The sequence below is a fragment of the Cydia strobilella genome, chromosome 2 (assembly GCF_947568885.1).
Source record: "Cydia strobilella chromosome 2, ilCydStro3.1, whole genome shotgun sequence".
Lineage (NCBI taxonomy): Eukaryota > Metazoa > Arthropoda > Insecta > Lepidoptera > Tortricidae > Cydia > Cydia strobilella.
In genome coordinates, this window is record NC_086042.1 from 6,147,145 (window position 1) to 6,164,522 (window position 17,378).

Sequence of the window (17,378 nt, forward strand, 5' to 3'; positions counted from 1 at the left end):
ACTTGATTTACATGAGAATAGTTAAGAAAGTATTTTCAAATTAAAAAAGTTGCAGAAAAAAGCAAGAAGCGGATACTCTGGTGAATATTCCAATTTAGGTATTCGATAGTTTTGTACGGCGACGAATAAAAGATAATTCTTGTTACTATTTTTTTATTATTCAGTAACTACAGTTATTATTTAATTACACAAGTTGAAAGTAGATAAGTTCTAGTTAGACCAAGAAAAGTCTGCAGAGATTTCGACAGCACACGCAGTGCCATAATTTCATAGAAGTTTGACGTTTAAAATAACACCTGCGGGGCTAAGATGGACGGCTCTCTATCATTTGTCACCATACCTGTCACGCTCTAACAAGTACGTAAGTGCGAAAGTGACGCATGATATGACAAGTGACAAAAACGCGACCATGATACCGGTGCAGCATGGGTGCAGCACTGCGTGTGCTGTCAAAATCTCTGCAGACTTTTCTTTTCTATTTATCTCATCGTCCAACGATAAAAATTCAAACCATTTACCGGTCGCTTGGTGTTTTTTAAAACATTATTACGATTATGACTTAACACAACACAGCACAACATGTAATATTTGTAGGTCATTAATATTATATAACTATGTCTTATTCTACTATAAAATCTGCGTTGTCCTGATCGTGATCCTCACCCTGATCATACTCTATTCTGAAACAAGAAGAAGATTCCGTAAGTTGTTCGTTGGAGTCCCTTCATACGTAAAGAGGTTCAACAATAGAAGCTTGTCATTTATAATTGAAGCATTCCACCGAGAATGCCGATAAGAGCTCTTTCTCACTGACGTCAGCGTCACGAACCTGCGACCGTCCTGACCACTATCTTGACAGACCACCCGGCCACGGCGGTAACCTTCCGAAATTCTCTAGTGTAAATGCAATCTTTGAAAGGCAGCTAGGCTTTTCTTTAGTGTATGACATTTATTTCAGTTTACAACAGTTTCAATTGCCAGATTTTATATAAATTTGGACATATACATATGTATATTATATTCTTAATTCAATAAATAATATATAATTATTACCTATCACCACCTCCTCTCTATTTCCCGTATGGACAATAATGCCCTTCATCCCTGCAAATTATTTTTTATAAATTATAATAAAAGCACGAAAACATCTTTCTATAAATTGAAGATAAAATAATAGCCAAAGTTATAGAACTTCTTTGCGATTTACAAAGGTAGAAACGAATTGAAACGTTTAATAGGTACGTTTAGTATATATAATAGGTTAGGTATTTGAATTTTGAATGTTCGTTTATATAAATTCGACATCTTGATATTTACTTGTCTTGATATTATATTAGGAACCTAAATGTAGATCATTTCGCTCACACGTTCAATGCCAATTTCTAAAAGACATTCCGCAATCTATTGCACTAATACATTAATCAGCACCAAATCCCTTAAATTCATAATTATGCATCGCCATATTAATCAATTTGCAAACAAAATACAGGGTATATTTCTTAATTGGATGATGTAATAATTTGCTAGACCGTTTTAGAAATACGTCCAAGTAGAAAACAAAAAAGTTAGCCCTGAGGGCCTAGTTAAGATGCTAATCATTTGCTACGCTACGATAACGAAAAGTTGTCTATCACTCTTACATAGATATTAGTGCGCTAGAAAGACAGATAGCGTTTTGTTGTCGTAGCGCAAACAATGAGGGCTAACGCGTATGAATTTGCCGCTAGGGGCGCTAGTGTAGATGGTGGTCTTTTCCATACTTCGAAATGTCAAATGTCACTTGTCACTTCAATGACGGACAGCTGTTCTTCTGTTCAGCTGGTCTTTTGGACCACCATCAACAGAGGCGCCAACTGGTGAGCAAAAAAACGATAGCCCTCATTGACATCATGGCTAGGCACCCTGGTACAGTCGCCATCAGATATATCTGAGCGGTCAAGGCTCTCACAAATATCTGAACACGCCTCTATTGTCAAGGCGTTAGAGTGCGTGTTCAGATATTGTGAACACCTCGGGCGCTCTGATATATCTGATGGCGACTGTACCAAGCGGTACCAAGTCAACGAAAGCGTCAAGTCAACAGGACAAAGGTGTGCAACTTTCGAACCGAATGATCCGAACGTCGAAGGGTCGAACCCCAGCTCCTACCAACGAACTTTTCGGATATAATACCAGTTATTTCAATATATTAAACATCTCCCGCAGAAGAGAATATTGTATTACGGTGAAGGAAAACTTCATGAAAAATTTGTATTAAGTCCAACAAGGCTTCTTATTGCGTCTTGGTAGATTAGGAGTTTAGTTTAGCGAGCGGTCGCTTTTGTTAAAATGCCCTGCAACAAATCTTCGGATAATATTACCAAGTTCACTTCACCCAAGAAAATCGCAACGTTAATAAATAGGGCAAAACACGGTGAAAATATAAATGAGCTATAGAGTAGAGACCATTGGTGGGTTAACTTGTTTGGGCCTAAATTGGAAAATTAAGAGTCAAGCTCGATTCTCCATACAAACGTAGTTACGCTCTCATTTTAAAACTAGTTAGATTGCTCTGAAACTTTGTACTTACAATAGGATATTATGGTAATGAATTTATGTAGCTTCAAATAGTAAAAAAAAAATACAGTGAATTTAAGTTTTTCATATAAAACTTGTTTTTGCTCTATTTCGTTTGTTATAAAAGCTGGAGCTAAGTATATAAACAAATTACACGCATAGATAAACCTCATGTCATTGTATGTGCAAAGTTTATGATTTAATATTCATAGTATATTCATTAGTATTTATTTTGTAAATAGTAGGTAGTAATTATCGTTTTAATTTTTCTAGTATTAATCAGGATTAATACTAGAAATATATAGGTGCAGGCACCTAACAATCATCTCTTTTTAGCCCAGTGGTTGACTGGTAGAGAATGCCATATGGCATTAAGTCCGCCATTTGTACTTGTAATTTTATGTGCAATAAAGTTTAAATAAATAAATACAGAGAAACGCATATATCTTACATTTTACTTCCTTCCGACATCCGATATCGCATCGGACAATGTGAAAACGCTCTTATAGTTTCGCCATGTCCGTCCGTCTGTCTGTCCGAGGCTTTGCTCCTTGATCGTTAGTGCTAGAAAGCTGCAATTTGGCATGAATATATAAATCAATAAATCCCTACATGTAAAGTGGGGGTGTATTTTTTTATGGCGACGTTTTTTTTTTCAAAAAGCTTTGGTATACGACGATGTTAATTTCTTACGTGGGCAAAGCATGTTTCCCCTGTAGCATCGCCGACAGGGCAGTTTTCGAGCTTCGCTTCTCAGGTATCAGCCCTTCCAGCAACGAGTCCTTATTTAGCATATGATCTGTAAAAAACAAAACCAGTTTCGAGTCTAAGTTGAAACCTAAATGAGGCTTGTCGCCCACTAGCAACTAAATGTGTTTAAAAGATGCGGATTGCCAATCTAATTCAATTTCTTTTCAATACCCATTAAATTTTAGTGTATTGTAAATAGAGCTCAGAAATTTCTGGCAGCCAAGTCACCTAATAATTTCTCTTACCTATCATGATTGCATTTTAATAAACAATTGAAAGGTGATCGTTTAGAAGATAGAAGACGGCAGTTCGTGTCATTCCTGAGTAATTTCCTCCCGTGTAAAATTGTTTAAAAAAAAAACCTGTGTATAGTAACCACCCCTATAATGGAACTGGCACCAGTAATGGGATAGTATAGACAAATCCTGTAAAAAAAGTATTTATCATCAGTTTTTAATCGGTGGCAACATTGTGCCATAAACAAGGGCCATCGAGATACTTAAGTTTTATTTTTCATTGATTTTTGTAAGTTTTAAATTTAATGGCGCCATACATCCCATGGCTGGAGCAAAAACACAGTTTTTATTTGTTAATATTATAATATTGGAACCAATTGCAGTATCTATAATTAAATACATGAAAAACATAAAGGACGAATAGGATATTCAACTTTTAACGCATAAGCGGTAGAAATTTTGAAGGTGTTCCATGATTGGTGCCGTTACTATAGGTACATACTTTTGAATACATTTTCTGTCCTCTTCCTATACTCCTGTTCCAATGCCGGCAATAATCCCGGGTACAGCTGCAGCGGTGTCCGATAGAAATCTGTTAAAAACAAAGCTTTAAATATATATCGAAGCCTTGTGGGAAATTCGCCCGTTTGAAAGGTTTTCAATTTTACTCGTCCGTTGAATCTCTTCGGAGCTTTTACATTCAATTAAATTCAGATACATTCACATTCAATTAAATTAAAAAACGCATGATGAAGGACTTCACTTACTATTTTATTAGGATAAGAAAATTGAAGTTTTATATATACCTCATTTTTTTTCATGCATTAAGACTGCTTAAAAGGGTTATTAAGACGGTTTCGTAGATTTAAAATGCGATCCAAAAACTACACAGCTATCCTTTTGCGGGACAAGGGACATTTTTATTGTAAACTCAATAACGGCTCAACCGATCAGTTTTTAGGTAGGTAGTTTTTAGGGTTCCGTAGCCAAAATGGAATTCGTATAGGAGGTGCAAGCACGAACTGCTTGCCCTTAGAGTTGGCCAAAAACGCCTAGTCTTAGTAAGATGGCATATAGTCGAGAAATTGGGACCGGTTCCGCCGTGGCGGGGTGGCCTAGAGGTTCAAGGCGTTAGCCCGAATTGCTAAAGACGCCGCGCCGGTTCGAATCCGGCCTTCACCACTGGAGGGCCTCGTCACTTTTTTTTTATTATCTCAGTTTATAATTAATATATAGTAGAGTGACTAATTAAAAAAAAACACAAATCAAAATATTTAATAAAATAATTTGATTTGTTCCCAAAGTTGTGTTTATTTTACATGTTAATAATTGTAACCCGCTCTTATACATATATTGGTACGATATTAAGACAACCGATTTGTAAATTTAGAATAGGCGTCCAGTAATCATACTTACAAAGCCGATCCGCTATCGCAGGGCCTTCGGGCAACTCGTCGGAGCGCGCACGCAGATAATCTGAAATTTAGGAAAATTTTAATTTAAGATCAATATATAATAATATAATATAATATCAAAGATAGATATAACTCCGTAATAGATGGATACAGTCAAAGGAAAAAACGTGCCTCGAAAATCACGAAAATTTGATTCTCGATCAGATGGCGCCACTAGTTTTGGCCTAGTCTCGTATAGAGGGCGTTGACTGTTTCATTTGTTATTTTTAATTTTAACGCATACCAGTGAAAGAACATGGTTCAAAATCATATAAAAATAATTAATGCAAATAAAAAAATCATTTATCCATATTTAAATAAATTTTAACGTATTTTTATAAATCTTAATTTTTAGTTTTAAAGTATGTCGATAGATGGCAGTGAATTTACTGTGGTTACAAAATTTACTATGACAGTACCGCTCTATCTTATTATATCCTCATTGATAATATTAATATAATCTATACATATAATAAAGCGGAAGAGAGTCGAAAGTCTGTACATGGAAGATATTCGAAAAAAAATTGGCTGGGGATACTTAGAATCGATAACAGAACACATTCCAACAGTTTTTAGATTTTTTGTCTGTTTATCTGTTTGTCTGTTTATTTGACCGCGCAACTAATGAAAACGGCTGAACGGATTTTGATGCAAACTTTACTAATCTGTCGAAAAAATCCACGGCCAGGTTATAGGCTATAAAAATTTGAGAAATTTTACCCCTAAGGGGGTTAAAAAGGGGATGAAAGTTTGTATGGGGTTCAAGATTTATTTTAAGCTAGCAATTTGAAACTTCGTAAGAAGATATATTATTGAAATACAAGAAAACTAATTTCAGCGTTTTTGAAAATTCATCCCCTAAGGAGATGAAATAGAGGTTGAAAGTTTGTATGGAGATAAATTTTTTTTTGAGTGCGTTACTTGAAACTTTGTATAATGGGCATATTATTATAATACAGGAAAAGTGATTTTAGCGTTTTCAAGAATTCGTCCCCTAACAGGGTTAAAAGGGGGTTAAAAGTTTGAATCCATTACAAATGCTTTGAAACTTCTTAGAAAGGTATGATAGACGATTACAAAAAAAAACTAATTTTGACGTTTTTGGAAATTTAACCCCTAAGGGGGTTGAAAAGGGGATGAAAGTTTGTCTTGGGGTGCAAATTTTATTTTAAGCTAGGAACTTAAAACTTTGCAAAACGTTATTATATTAAAAAGCAAGAAAATTACTTTCAGCGTTTTCAAAAATTCATCCCCCATGGTGGTGAAAAAGGGGTTAAAAACTTTATCTTGATAACTATATCATTTTAGGTACTAGGCCAAGTTAGGTATCGTTTTTGTATAAATCGGGTATGCCGAACTCATTTATGATATCAAAATGACACCATTCCCGAGTGAAAACACAAAAAATATGAAAAACTTTTTTTAATTTCTCTTTACGCTTAAACCGCTAAACCGATTTAGATAAAATTAGGTATAGAGATAGTTTGAGTCCCGTGGAAGAACATAGGGTAGTTTTTAACCAAAAAAAATGGAGACTGCGTTTGCATGGAGAAGCGGCCGTGCCCTTTCCTCTTAATAATGGTCACGAAGGTGGGTACTTTAAAAAAAAACTTTTTTCAGTAAATGTCAAACGATTTGGGACTTAAACGCGTTACCATGCCTTCCCGAAAAAAATCGAATGTTTCGCGAAAGTCTCGCAATGCATTGCGGCCACAAGGGGCACGGTCTCAGGAGTCTGAGAAAAACCACGGTGAGAGACTCAGTGGCGCTCTAGCCAGGCAGGTCGCTTCGCTTTCGGCTGAAACGGCAAGCCAGCGCGAGTTCGATTGTGATCCCAAATACATCGTACGTAATACATATGTAGGCGCAGATCCTGACGGAGTGTGGCGCCGGAGAAGCCGTGTTCATCCCGCTTATCCCCCTCATTCCGAGCAACTTCCCGTTCCGCTTCAAGCCCCTACAGGTCCCCGTGAGCGTCTGCTTCGCTATGACCACCAACAAGTCGTAGGGGCAGATGCATTTCCCACTCCGAAAACAAAAAAAAAGGGGCAGACGCTGCCCGCCGCCGGCGTCATGCTTAGACTGATTTGACTGGAGGACCGATTTGGATGACATGATTTTGATGGGAACACCCAAATATTCCGAAATACGTTTTTTCGATTTTTATAACCACGACTTTCATAATCCCGATTATTTATAAGTCCGAAATATCAAAATTACGATTTTTAAAAACACGATGGAATAAAATCACGAATGTGCTATTTCCGAAAACTTAAAATCCGATTGTCACTTGACAGAAAGCTTAAAGTTCCGATTTTACACTTTTCCGAAAATATTTTTTTTCCGAATTCCTAAATTCCGAAAAATCTTTGTCCGATCGGAAATAAAATAATTCGGTATTCAGAAATAGAGTTTTTTTACAAGATGGGAAAAATGAAATCCGTGATATTCAAATGAAGACTCACGTTTTAGTAATTATTACGGGTACCTGTCGTGCCGCATCATGTTAAATTCGGCATAAAATATTTTTGGCAGAAAAATTCGGCATAAATAAATTAGACAAAACTGCGAACCTGCGAACCCGAACTGTTGCTAGAAGTGGGTTTGGTTAGGTTAGAACTGCGACCCCCAAGAAAACGAACTGTTGCCAGAAGTGGGTTAGGTTAGGTTAGAATTGCGACCCCCAAGAAAACGAACTGTTGCCAGAAAAGTGGGTTAATTTAGGTTAGAACTGCGACCCCCAAGAAAAGTGGAAATTTAAAAATTGGGATATTTAAAATAGGAATCACGTTAATTCGGAATAAGGGCAATTCCGAATTCGTGATTTTGAAAATCGTAAATGTTAAATTCGGTGTTTGCCACCATCGGAATTTTTATAGTCGGAATTATGTAGTTCGGAATTTACAATATTCGGCTTTTTGGGTTTTCGGAAATATAAATCTTCGTGATTTTCATCATTCGTAATTATGACAGTCGGAATTTTGATGGCATGGCATTTAAAAATCGGAATTATAAAATTCGACATTCTAAAATTCGAAATAAAAAATTTCGGAATTATGTAGTGTACCCGATTTGCATAGGTACAGTCAAGGACGTAAAAATACAAAAATGGTACTGTATCGTTCGATATACACCTACTACTCTTACCGTTTAAATCACGTCAAAAATTTGAATAAGGGCAAAAAAATATTCATTTTGGAGTGTAATTTTATTTAGTGGTTATTTAGTGCAAAGAGGATATAAAATTATAGAGCGGTACTGTCATAGTAAATTTTGTAACCACAGTAAATTCACTGCCATCTATCGACACACTTTAAAACAAAAAATGAAGATTTATTAAAATACGATAAAATGTATTTAAATATGGATAAATGATCTTTTTTATTTGCATTAATTATTTTTATTATTTTGACCCATGCTCTTTCACTGATATGCGTTAAAATTGTTAAATAATAACAAACGAAACCGTCAACGCCCTCTATACGAGAGTAGACAAAAGGTAGTAGCGACATCTGATCGAGAATCAAGAAGTATAAGATTCCAAAAAAGTTATTTCAACGTTCTTAAAAATTAAAAGGGGTTAAAAAGGGGATGTAAGTTTATATGTGATACAAATTTTCTTTTAAGCTAGGAACTTGAAACTTGGTAAAAAGGGCATTATATTAAAATAGACGAAAATTGATTACTTACACCGTAATCGAAAAGTTTATATTAATAGTTTCGGGAGCGATTTTTTTTTTAAATAGTGGACTTGTAAATCTTCTAAGAGGGTTGAGAGGGATTATATCGGGAACAATTTTTTTCAGTTAGGGTCTTGAAACTTCGTAGTTTGTGAAAGACAAATTTCATGCGTTGTATAATTATTAACAAATGTTTAACCGTCCCTACTGATATCTTTTGCTGCATAATGTTCTATATTATGCTCATGTAGAATATATAACCACCAACGTACAAATCCACGCGTACGAAGTCGCGGGCAACAGCTAGTTATATACCTATAATATAATATTAATATGATATAATAATTCGCAACAATCAATGCACGCCAAATTAATTTTGTATTAGTTATTGTAAAGTCAATTCAAATTTCATAAGAAATATTTATATTCTATACCATCAGTTCATCACTATCATCATAAATGATATATTATGTCGTCGAAAAAATTTTTTTAGCCTTAATAATAGCCTAATAATATATAATAACATTTCACAATAACTTTAACCACTGTCAAGAGTGTCAATGTTGATGTAAGTTAATTTCTGTAGCAGATTCATCTAAATCTAATACTACGTAATTAATTAGTAATTAGGAAATACTGATTTCGGTTAAAGTTGGAACCCGCACGGACATACTTAATAGTCCGCATTGACCGAAGCGTCTATCCACGGTGCCAGGCAACGGTGTAACATAATCCTTCTTATCCCGAGTCCGACCAGAGTGCCTCGTCTAGACGGTGCTGACCACAAAACTCACTTACAAAGTAAGAAAATAAATACCTTTATAGTAATTGACGTCTTTCCCGAGGTCAGAGCAGCTGGCGGTGGCCACTAGCAGCAGTATTGAAACAAATGCCTCCCGCATAGTGGACATGAAGACAGATGGAGCTGGAGGAGGCGAGCTAACTGAAGGGCGAGTAAACGAAGTAGCGCTTTTTATAAATCCGCGGGGTTTGGTCATTGGCGTGGGACGGTGAGCATGGGTTCGATTCTGCGTAGCACATTGCTTAGTAAGAAATTATATATTCTGACAAAGAAAAAACCTTAGGTATATCAAACGCACTGTGTTACCATACCTCTATAATGTAAATATAGAACTGTATCAAATAAATATAGACAATGTAGTACCTAAATGTAGACATCGCAGTTTGAATTTGAAAAATGAGACCGAATTATTGGAAGAAAGCGCTGGTGGCCTAGCGGTAAGAGCGTGCGACTTTCAATCCGGAGGTCGCGGGTTCAAACCCCGGCTCGTACCTATGAGTTTTTCGGAAGTTATGTACGAAATATCATTTCATATTTACCAGTCGCGTTTCGGTGAAGGAAAACATCGTGAGGAAACCGGACTTATCTCAACGAGGCCTAGTTTCCCCTCTGGGTAGGGAGGTCAGATCTGATGGCAGTCGCCTTCGTAAAAACTAGTGCCTACGCCAATTCTCGGGATGTTGCCAAGCGGACCTCAGGCCCCTATGAGCCGTGGCAAAAAGCCGAGGAAGATGATGACCGAATTATTGCCGTCATTAAGTACTCGAAATAATGTGGACAAGGGATGAAGGCACCCATTTTTGACGAGACAATTCAGAAGTTCGAGCGCCAATAGTAACGCCAAGACCCCAATCTCTGATTATGATTCATATTGTACGTTTACTTATACTTATTCGTTATACAATTGAAGGACTTATGTAATACCTTAAGGCATTCTAAATATTGGTTATATAAAGTTCTTTTTTTTCTACTAATTTATTGTATCGTCCTTTATTATTTTAGTCAGAATACTTAAGCCCCTCTTAAGCCAATTCCAAGTTCCTAATTACAACGATATCTGCCTCAATAAAACAGAAACTCGAGGAACAAAAGTCATCCTATTTAATATTATTCTTATTCGGCATCTCAGAAATATTACCCGGACTGATATAAAAGTTCATTACTGAGCCCCGGAATCTCTAAATGATGCCATAAAATCAAATAGCTGGAAGGAAAGTGAAGCTACCAGAAAGAATGAGGTACCATAAAATGCGAGGGAAATGACATAAATAAATAGGAGATCTTTCTGAGACCCGGGCATGCTACGGACAGCCCAGCGTGACGTCATTTCTTAATGCAAATGACAGGAATTGTTACAAGATAGCCTTTTTCTGAGCTGCATAAGAATTGTGGGTACCTTTTAAACTGTTTCCGCAATCAGTCATTCATTCGTAAGTCGTATTTCACATTTGATTTTTAGGTATATTTCGACACGATTTGTACTTAAACCTACGTTATGCACTGTAAATAAGTTCTATACAACATCTATCGAGTGCTTAATGAATGTACTATAAAGTCAAATTCCTCTTCCCACTGCGTTTCCACTGTTTCAACTTTTTTCTAATAAATAAAGCTTTTCCAACTTTTCAACATGGACAGAACGCGGCGAAAACGGCGGATTTCTGACGGCACTTGAAGCGAAGCTTTCAGCAAATGAGCGACGCGACCTTTAGCCGAGCAACACGAACAAAAGCCCCCGTATCTGGTTTTAAAAGCGACCGACTTAAGTGGAGCCCCGTCTTCTCACAAACTCCTCCAGACAACAAGCGAGAAAGATGTGCAGGGGTTCTCTGTACATTTGTTGTATTTTTTCCAACACTCGTTGCACATTTTTGCATCCAGCGTGATAATTATCAACGCAATTTACCTTTTCAGGCGTAATTTTAATGATCGCGGATTGTGCGGCCTCAAATTGGAGTCTGCCAACGTATTGTTCTGTAGTACCTGCGCTACGCTGTATAATTAAAAGTTTATTCAAGTTGTGAACTCTGCGAGTAACTTTACTCTTGTTGTAGGTTTTTACGTCAAAATGTTCCCGTATTTTCAGGAAAGTTCGATTACATAACAGGTGCTGAGATGGGCCAAGATGGCAATTAAGACTGGTGCATGGTTAATGGAGACAGGGTAACATGTTAATTTGTTGGTAAGGTAAAGGCACCAGCACACAGTGGTTGGCCAGGAACCAGTGAACATGATCAACCTTTTGCGTTTCCCCTGATGTCTTGAAGAGATGTAAATTTTGAATGTTTTTCATTTTTATTGCTCTTCATGGCGAATACTTCATTTTTATAAACAAAATAAAAACGAATTAAATATATTTTCTAATAAAATTAATACTGTTTATTATTATTAGTTATTATAGAAACGATTGGATTTGTTTATTTTTTATTTCTGAATAAAATATTAACTAAGTACCTACTATTAAACATTAACGTCTGCGTTAAATAAGCATTGCTTACATCGAACAAGCTCACAATTAATATTTCACCAGAATCGGTTGAGAAAACCGACCTGTAGGGACTTAGAACATTCGGAGTCCGGACAGACATACTCGTACGACAAAAAAATTTTGTCCAAGCTGAAACCAACCTTCGCTTTCGCTTGGTCAATAAGTAACTACTTAATTCTCTTATTTTACGAATAAAGTTTCTTAGATATTAATGTTGCAATGTCACCAAATTTCAGAAATGATAGACATTCATAGCGCCATTACGGTAGCACATTATGCACAGTGGAAGTGAAAATTATTATAATTTGATGGGGATAACAAATTATTCTAAGATAACTTACAAAGTAAATTGAGGATGACAGTTCTCTATGTCAAATGCCTACCTTATATATTATACCACAGAATTTATTACTGTAACGCCTACATACTTGTTAAGTACCTAATGCTTGGTAAAATAAACAATAGAAATTGTCGTAGAAATCTACACAGACACGTCGGGTCTCCCACGTTGAATAATTAACATATTTCTCCACTCGCTAAAGTATTAGTGCAAACACTTAGGGGTTTACATACCTTTAGGTACCTACCTAATCGAAAACTGTTGAAGGGAGAGGACGTGACTAGGAATTGCTCCCGGGCCTAACTCTTGTATGGCTAGTCCCGGGAGCAATTCGGGAGCAATACGGAACTTATTATAAGTAAATAGAAAACCAGTACTGGGAACACACGCTACACGTGACATATCTTCCGACTTGTATTATTTTGTTAATAACAACAGACATTAGTATTAATTAAGCAGTCATATGACAAGATAACATTTTACATAGGTACTAATTTTATCTATATAGATGAACGTAGTGATTTCATTTTATGATGCTGATATATATATATCACTTAATTTACAACACTATCGATTTTCAGGAAAGAATAAGCGGCATACCGTTACTGCCCTACAAAAATTGCTCTTAAATAAGATGAGATGCAATAAATAAGAAATATTCCAGTTGTCCAGTCCTTCACCCGATTACCCGTCATATCATATCGGATCGTCGGATAGCACTTTACGTCGCCGCTTGCCGTCTGTCACTCGATCTGCCGGCTCTATATTTACTATGGATTTAACTGTTTATTTGGGCCAGTTCATCTACAACATAACGAAGATTGAAGTTAACTAGTATATTTCTAGCGTTCGCAGTAGTTCGCGCTAGGTATAATGTAATGTAAGCAATTTATTCCGAAAAAAATTAAATAGTAAATTTTTATTTTTCATTTTTCGAAAATATTTATATGAAACCGTATAAATTAATATCAGAAATAAATTTTGCATCCTTGAGTTACACGAAAGTGATACCAAACTTGACCACATAGCAAAACTTATTTTTTTACAAATTCGGGGGGCACCCCCCCTTTAGTCAAAATTCGGATGGCTCCCCTTCCTAAATCAATCTGTGAGTCAAAAGGAGCAATTGCAAAAGGAAATTACATCATCATCATTTGCAGTATGATTAAGTGTACACCACGGACTAGATGCTCAATTGCTCAATGGGGGTGAACGCGAATAAAATGTTAAAACAAAATAATTATGAATCTTTATGTAAATTTTAACCTTTTTAGGGTTCCGTACCCAAAGGGTAAGAACGGGACCCTATTACTAAGACCCCACTGTCCGTCTGTGTGTCACCAGGCTGTAACTCATGAACCGTGATAGTTAGACATTTGAAATTTTCACAGATGATGTATTTCTGTTGCCGCTATAACAACAAATACTAAAAACAGAATAAAATAAATATTTAAGGGGGGCTCCCATACAACAAACGTAATTTTTTGCCGTTTTTTGCGTAATGGTACGGAACCGAGTCCGACTCGCTCTTGGCCGGTTTTCCTTAAGGTACAATATTTCCCAAAAATTTTATACGTAGATTTTTGTTGTTGTTCTTTTGGAGTCCAAAAATTTTTGAACCATTGTTAGGATATGACTCAATAATAGTTGCTAAAAGCGTAGCAGTATTTAAAAACAAATTTAAAAAATGGTTAATCGAGCAAGCGTTCTACGACCATAAAGAGTTCTTTAAATTAGGAACTTAGATAGATTTAAGATATTAAATACAACCTACATAATAGTAAAAAGTGGATTTTTAACTATAAATCAACGAAATTTTACTTCGGCTCCAATCTCGTCGCGATGAATCGCATACGGTTTTCCCTATATTCACGACGACGTTTTAACTGTTTTGCGCTACAGATTAATTATATAAGACGCACTTAGTTTCCTTGAATACTATTAAGCAGGACTTAGCAGTACAAGCTGTTTGTTTAGCGATAACACGACGTCGCCGATATACATAACTCGCAATTTATTACTTTTATACCTAGTACCTCGTATCCCAGAGAAGCTAACAAAAGCTTCTCCCCAGCTATTACCTCCGTATTTCACGTCTCCAATTGTCTCGCTCCGGGTATTAGTATGTGTCCCAACTCGCGGCTTAACTCACAATCGTCGGACTCCATTTGGACTAAATGAAAGTAATGCACCATTTCTGTCCGCCACCGCGCTTTACGGACGAGTTTGTCGAATGGGTGTGAGGCTAACAACAAAATATACTGGCAAACAAAAGGAAGTAACTCAATATAGGTAAGCCCTATTGAGTTACTTTTGTCGGTACCTACCTAAATATCATTTACCAACTAAAAATAAAAATGAGATAGACTAATATGCGATGACAATACGAACCAAGGCACGACAAGTGAACGACACGATCTATATTTTTGCGACGTATTCTCATAAATACCAGCATAGAGTAACTTATACTAGAGCGGTACTGTCATAGTAAATTTTGTAACCCCAGTAAATTCACTGCCATCTGTCGACACACTTTAAAACTAAAAATGAAGATTTATAAAAATACGATAGAATGTATTTAAATATAGATAAATGATTTTTTTTATTTGCATTAATATTTTTTATGATTTTGACCCATGTTCTTTTACTGATATGCGTTAAAATTGTTAAATAACAAACGAAACCGTCAACGCTATCTATTCGACTGTAGGCCAAAACTAGTAGCGCCCTCTGAACGAGAATCAAATTTTCTTGATTTTCGAGGCACGTTTTTTCCTTAGACTGTATCTATCTATTACGGAGTTATATCTATCTTTGATACCAGTAAGAATACTTATTTATTACATACGATCGATATTGTTTTCTGTGCTTAAAACAAAGATTCCGAATTCAAGCTGAGACTATAGCGGTATAAAATATACAGGCGGGAAGTAGGTAGTTGATAACTCGAGATATTTTATTGAAGAAATTTAAGCTTAAAGTAGAATAACATAAGGTTCAAATTTTAAGTTCAAATTTCTTCAATTTTCCGCCCGTTATCAACTTCTTCCCGTACGGAATTAGGTACGAAGGGAAGGCGATTGAGAATTTCGAGGCCTAAGTATGAAATAACCTTTATTTATTGGCTAGCCTGCGAACTTTTCAATCGACCTTCGTATGTCTTACCTTATCTTTTCTGTATGGGACTAAGTTCCCTGAAATAAATGATACCGTCAATGGGGTGAATAGGGACAAAAACCTTGAATGACAATTACCTGATAATTTCTTAAAAGCTACCCACAGAAATGATATCATGTAAAGTCAATAGTTATTTGTGCAACATGAGAGGAAAGTTGGTTTTTCCTGCGAGTGGTTATTTTGCGGTGAAAACACGATATGTAAAATAACTTTGCTCTCGTGTGACACATATAATTTTTCACCTCAGTAGTGAGGTTAAACTTTTTTGTGCAGATTTAATAAGCTTTAATGTTGCCTTACACTATATTTTCCCAGAGAACGTAGATTTAGAGTAAAACGTAAATTTCTCCAGGATGGTACACATTTTCCAAGATGGCTGCGATTCCTCGAGGTCCCCAAATGTCAAATAGTGTGGACATGAAAAAGAGACCTTTAATTAACATACATACCAAATTTCATAATTTTAGAAGAGACTTAGAGGTTAGGCCTAATCCGATTGTGTTATAAGAATGCTTATTTATTTCATAATTTCTTCTACAGTCTGAGATTCAGTCCGAATTAAAGCTGAGAATATATTTTTCCCCTCACTAGCTCGGAAAGTTGTCTTTTATCCTTCAATACAAGCGGGGAAAAACGCGTTTTATCCACTAGCGGGGAAAGTAATTTGACCTTGGATGGAGCGTGTTTAAGTAGCTTGACAGATAACAAAACGTAAATCGTTTATGATAATGATTCGTTCGATATTAATTATCATTAAATAAATGGTTGGAGAATCTAATGAAAAATACCAAATTTAGCTTTATTTAATGATTTTAAGTCATAAACCTTAAAATTCCATCAGAAACGTTTGTTTTTTTTATAATGATGTTAAATATAATTCTGAACGCACAAGTTGAGTCGATGCAATTTCAAAACGCATCGTTGACATTTCATACGTCAGAACTGTCAACATCAACAATTTTTTTACTAAAAAACTTTTCTCACCGACTCGCGTAAAAATACACAACTTCCAGAGTTTTCTGTTATAATATCGTAAAGAAATGAGTGATTCCAGTGATGAAGATGATCTAACGCCTGTGGAGGTTGCATTTTCCTCGCTATAGTGAGGTGAAAAGTTTTGTGTTATACACGGGCGCAAATGTATTTTACTTCTCGTGTGTTGAAACACTCGCTACGCTCAGGATTCTATTTTAGAACCACTCGCTTCGCTCGTGGTTCACCTATAGAATCCTTTCGCTTGCTCGTGTTTCAATTCTACACTCGCGGGTAAAATACAACTTTGCACCCTTGTATAACAAATAACTATTTCACCTCAGCAGCTCGAACAAGCCTACTTTCGTCACTCCCTGGAGTGAGGAAAGTGCGACTTTCCTCACTCCAGGGAGTGAAACAATGTAGCTTTTTAATTTAGTGAAGGCCATGAACTTCCATACTTTTATTACATTTTTTTTTTACGGTACGGTACGGTCCGGTCCGGTCCGGTCTCGTCTCGTATCGTATCGTATCGTATCTTATCGTATCGTACATATTATAATACTTTTTTTTTCTGTTTATTCTGTGTAATTCGAAATACAATTTAACCTTTAATATGTTCTCACTACTGAGGTGAAAAATTATGTGTGCAACACGAGAGCAAAGTTATTTTACATCTCGTGTTTTTGAGTCCCTCGCTACGCTCAAGATTCTACCTTAGAATCTTTCGCTTTCTCGGGACTCAAAATAAACACTCGCAAGAAAAACCAACTTTCCTCTCTTGTTGCACAAATAACTAATGTACGAGGTCAGATCGAAAAGTTTGCGGACTAAAGTTAGAAATAAGTAGTCATTTGTTTTACAAGGAGGCATAGTTGTTGTTTAACTCCTCGTACTAATATTGAAACGTCTCGTTCTAACGA

The 17,378-nt window shown here is 36.1% G+C and overlaps 1 protein-coding gene across 2 annotated transcripts; it reads right to left on the minus strand.

Annotated features, from left to right (window-relative positions):
* Window positions 1–307: 307 nt before the first annotated feature.
* On the minus strand, window positions 308–9,659 carry LOC134755421 (uncharacterized). 2 transcript variants are annotated; one of them, XM_063691973.1, is made up of 6 exons: window positions 9,494–9,658; window positions 4,959–5,018; window positions 4,045–4,134; window positions 3,250–3,355; window positions 1,054–1,104; window positions 597–680 (listed from the first exon to the last, which is right to left on the minus strand). In XM_063691973.1, the coding sequence occupies exons 1-5, from the start codon at window positions 9,585–9,587 to the stop codon at window positions 1,071–1,073; spliced, it is 384 nt and encodes a 127-aa protein (XP_063548043.1). In that variant the 5' UTR covers window positions 9,588–9,658; the 3' UTR covers window positions 597–680; window positions 1,054–1,070. The 2 variants fall into 2 exon arrangements, with proteins under 2 accessions (XP_063548042.1, XP_063548043.1); XM_063691972.1 differs by lacking the exon at window positions 1,054–1,104 and having other exon boundaries at window positions 308–680; window positions 9,494–9,659.
* Window positions 9,660–17,378: the final 7,719 nt, after the last annotated feature.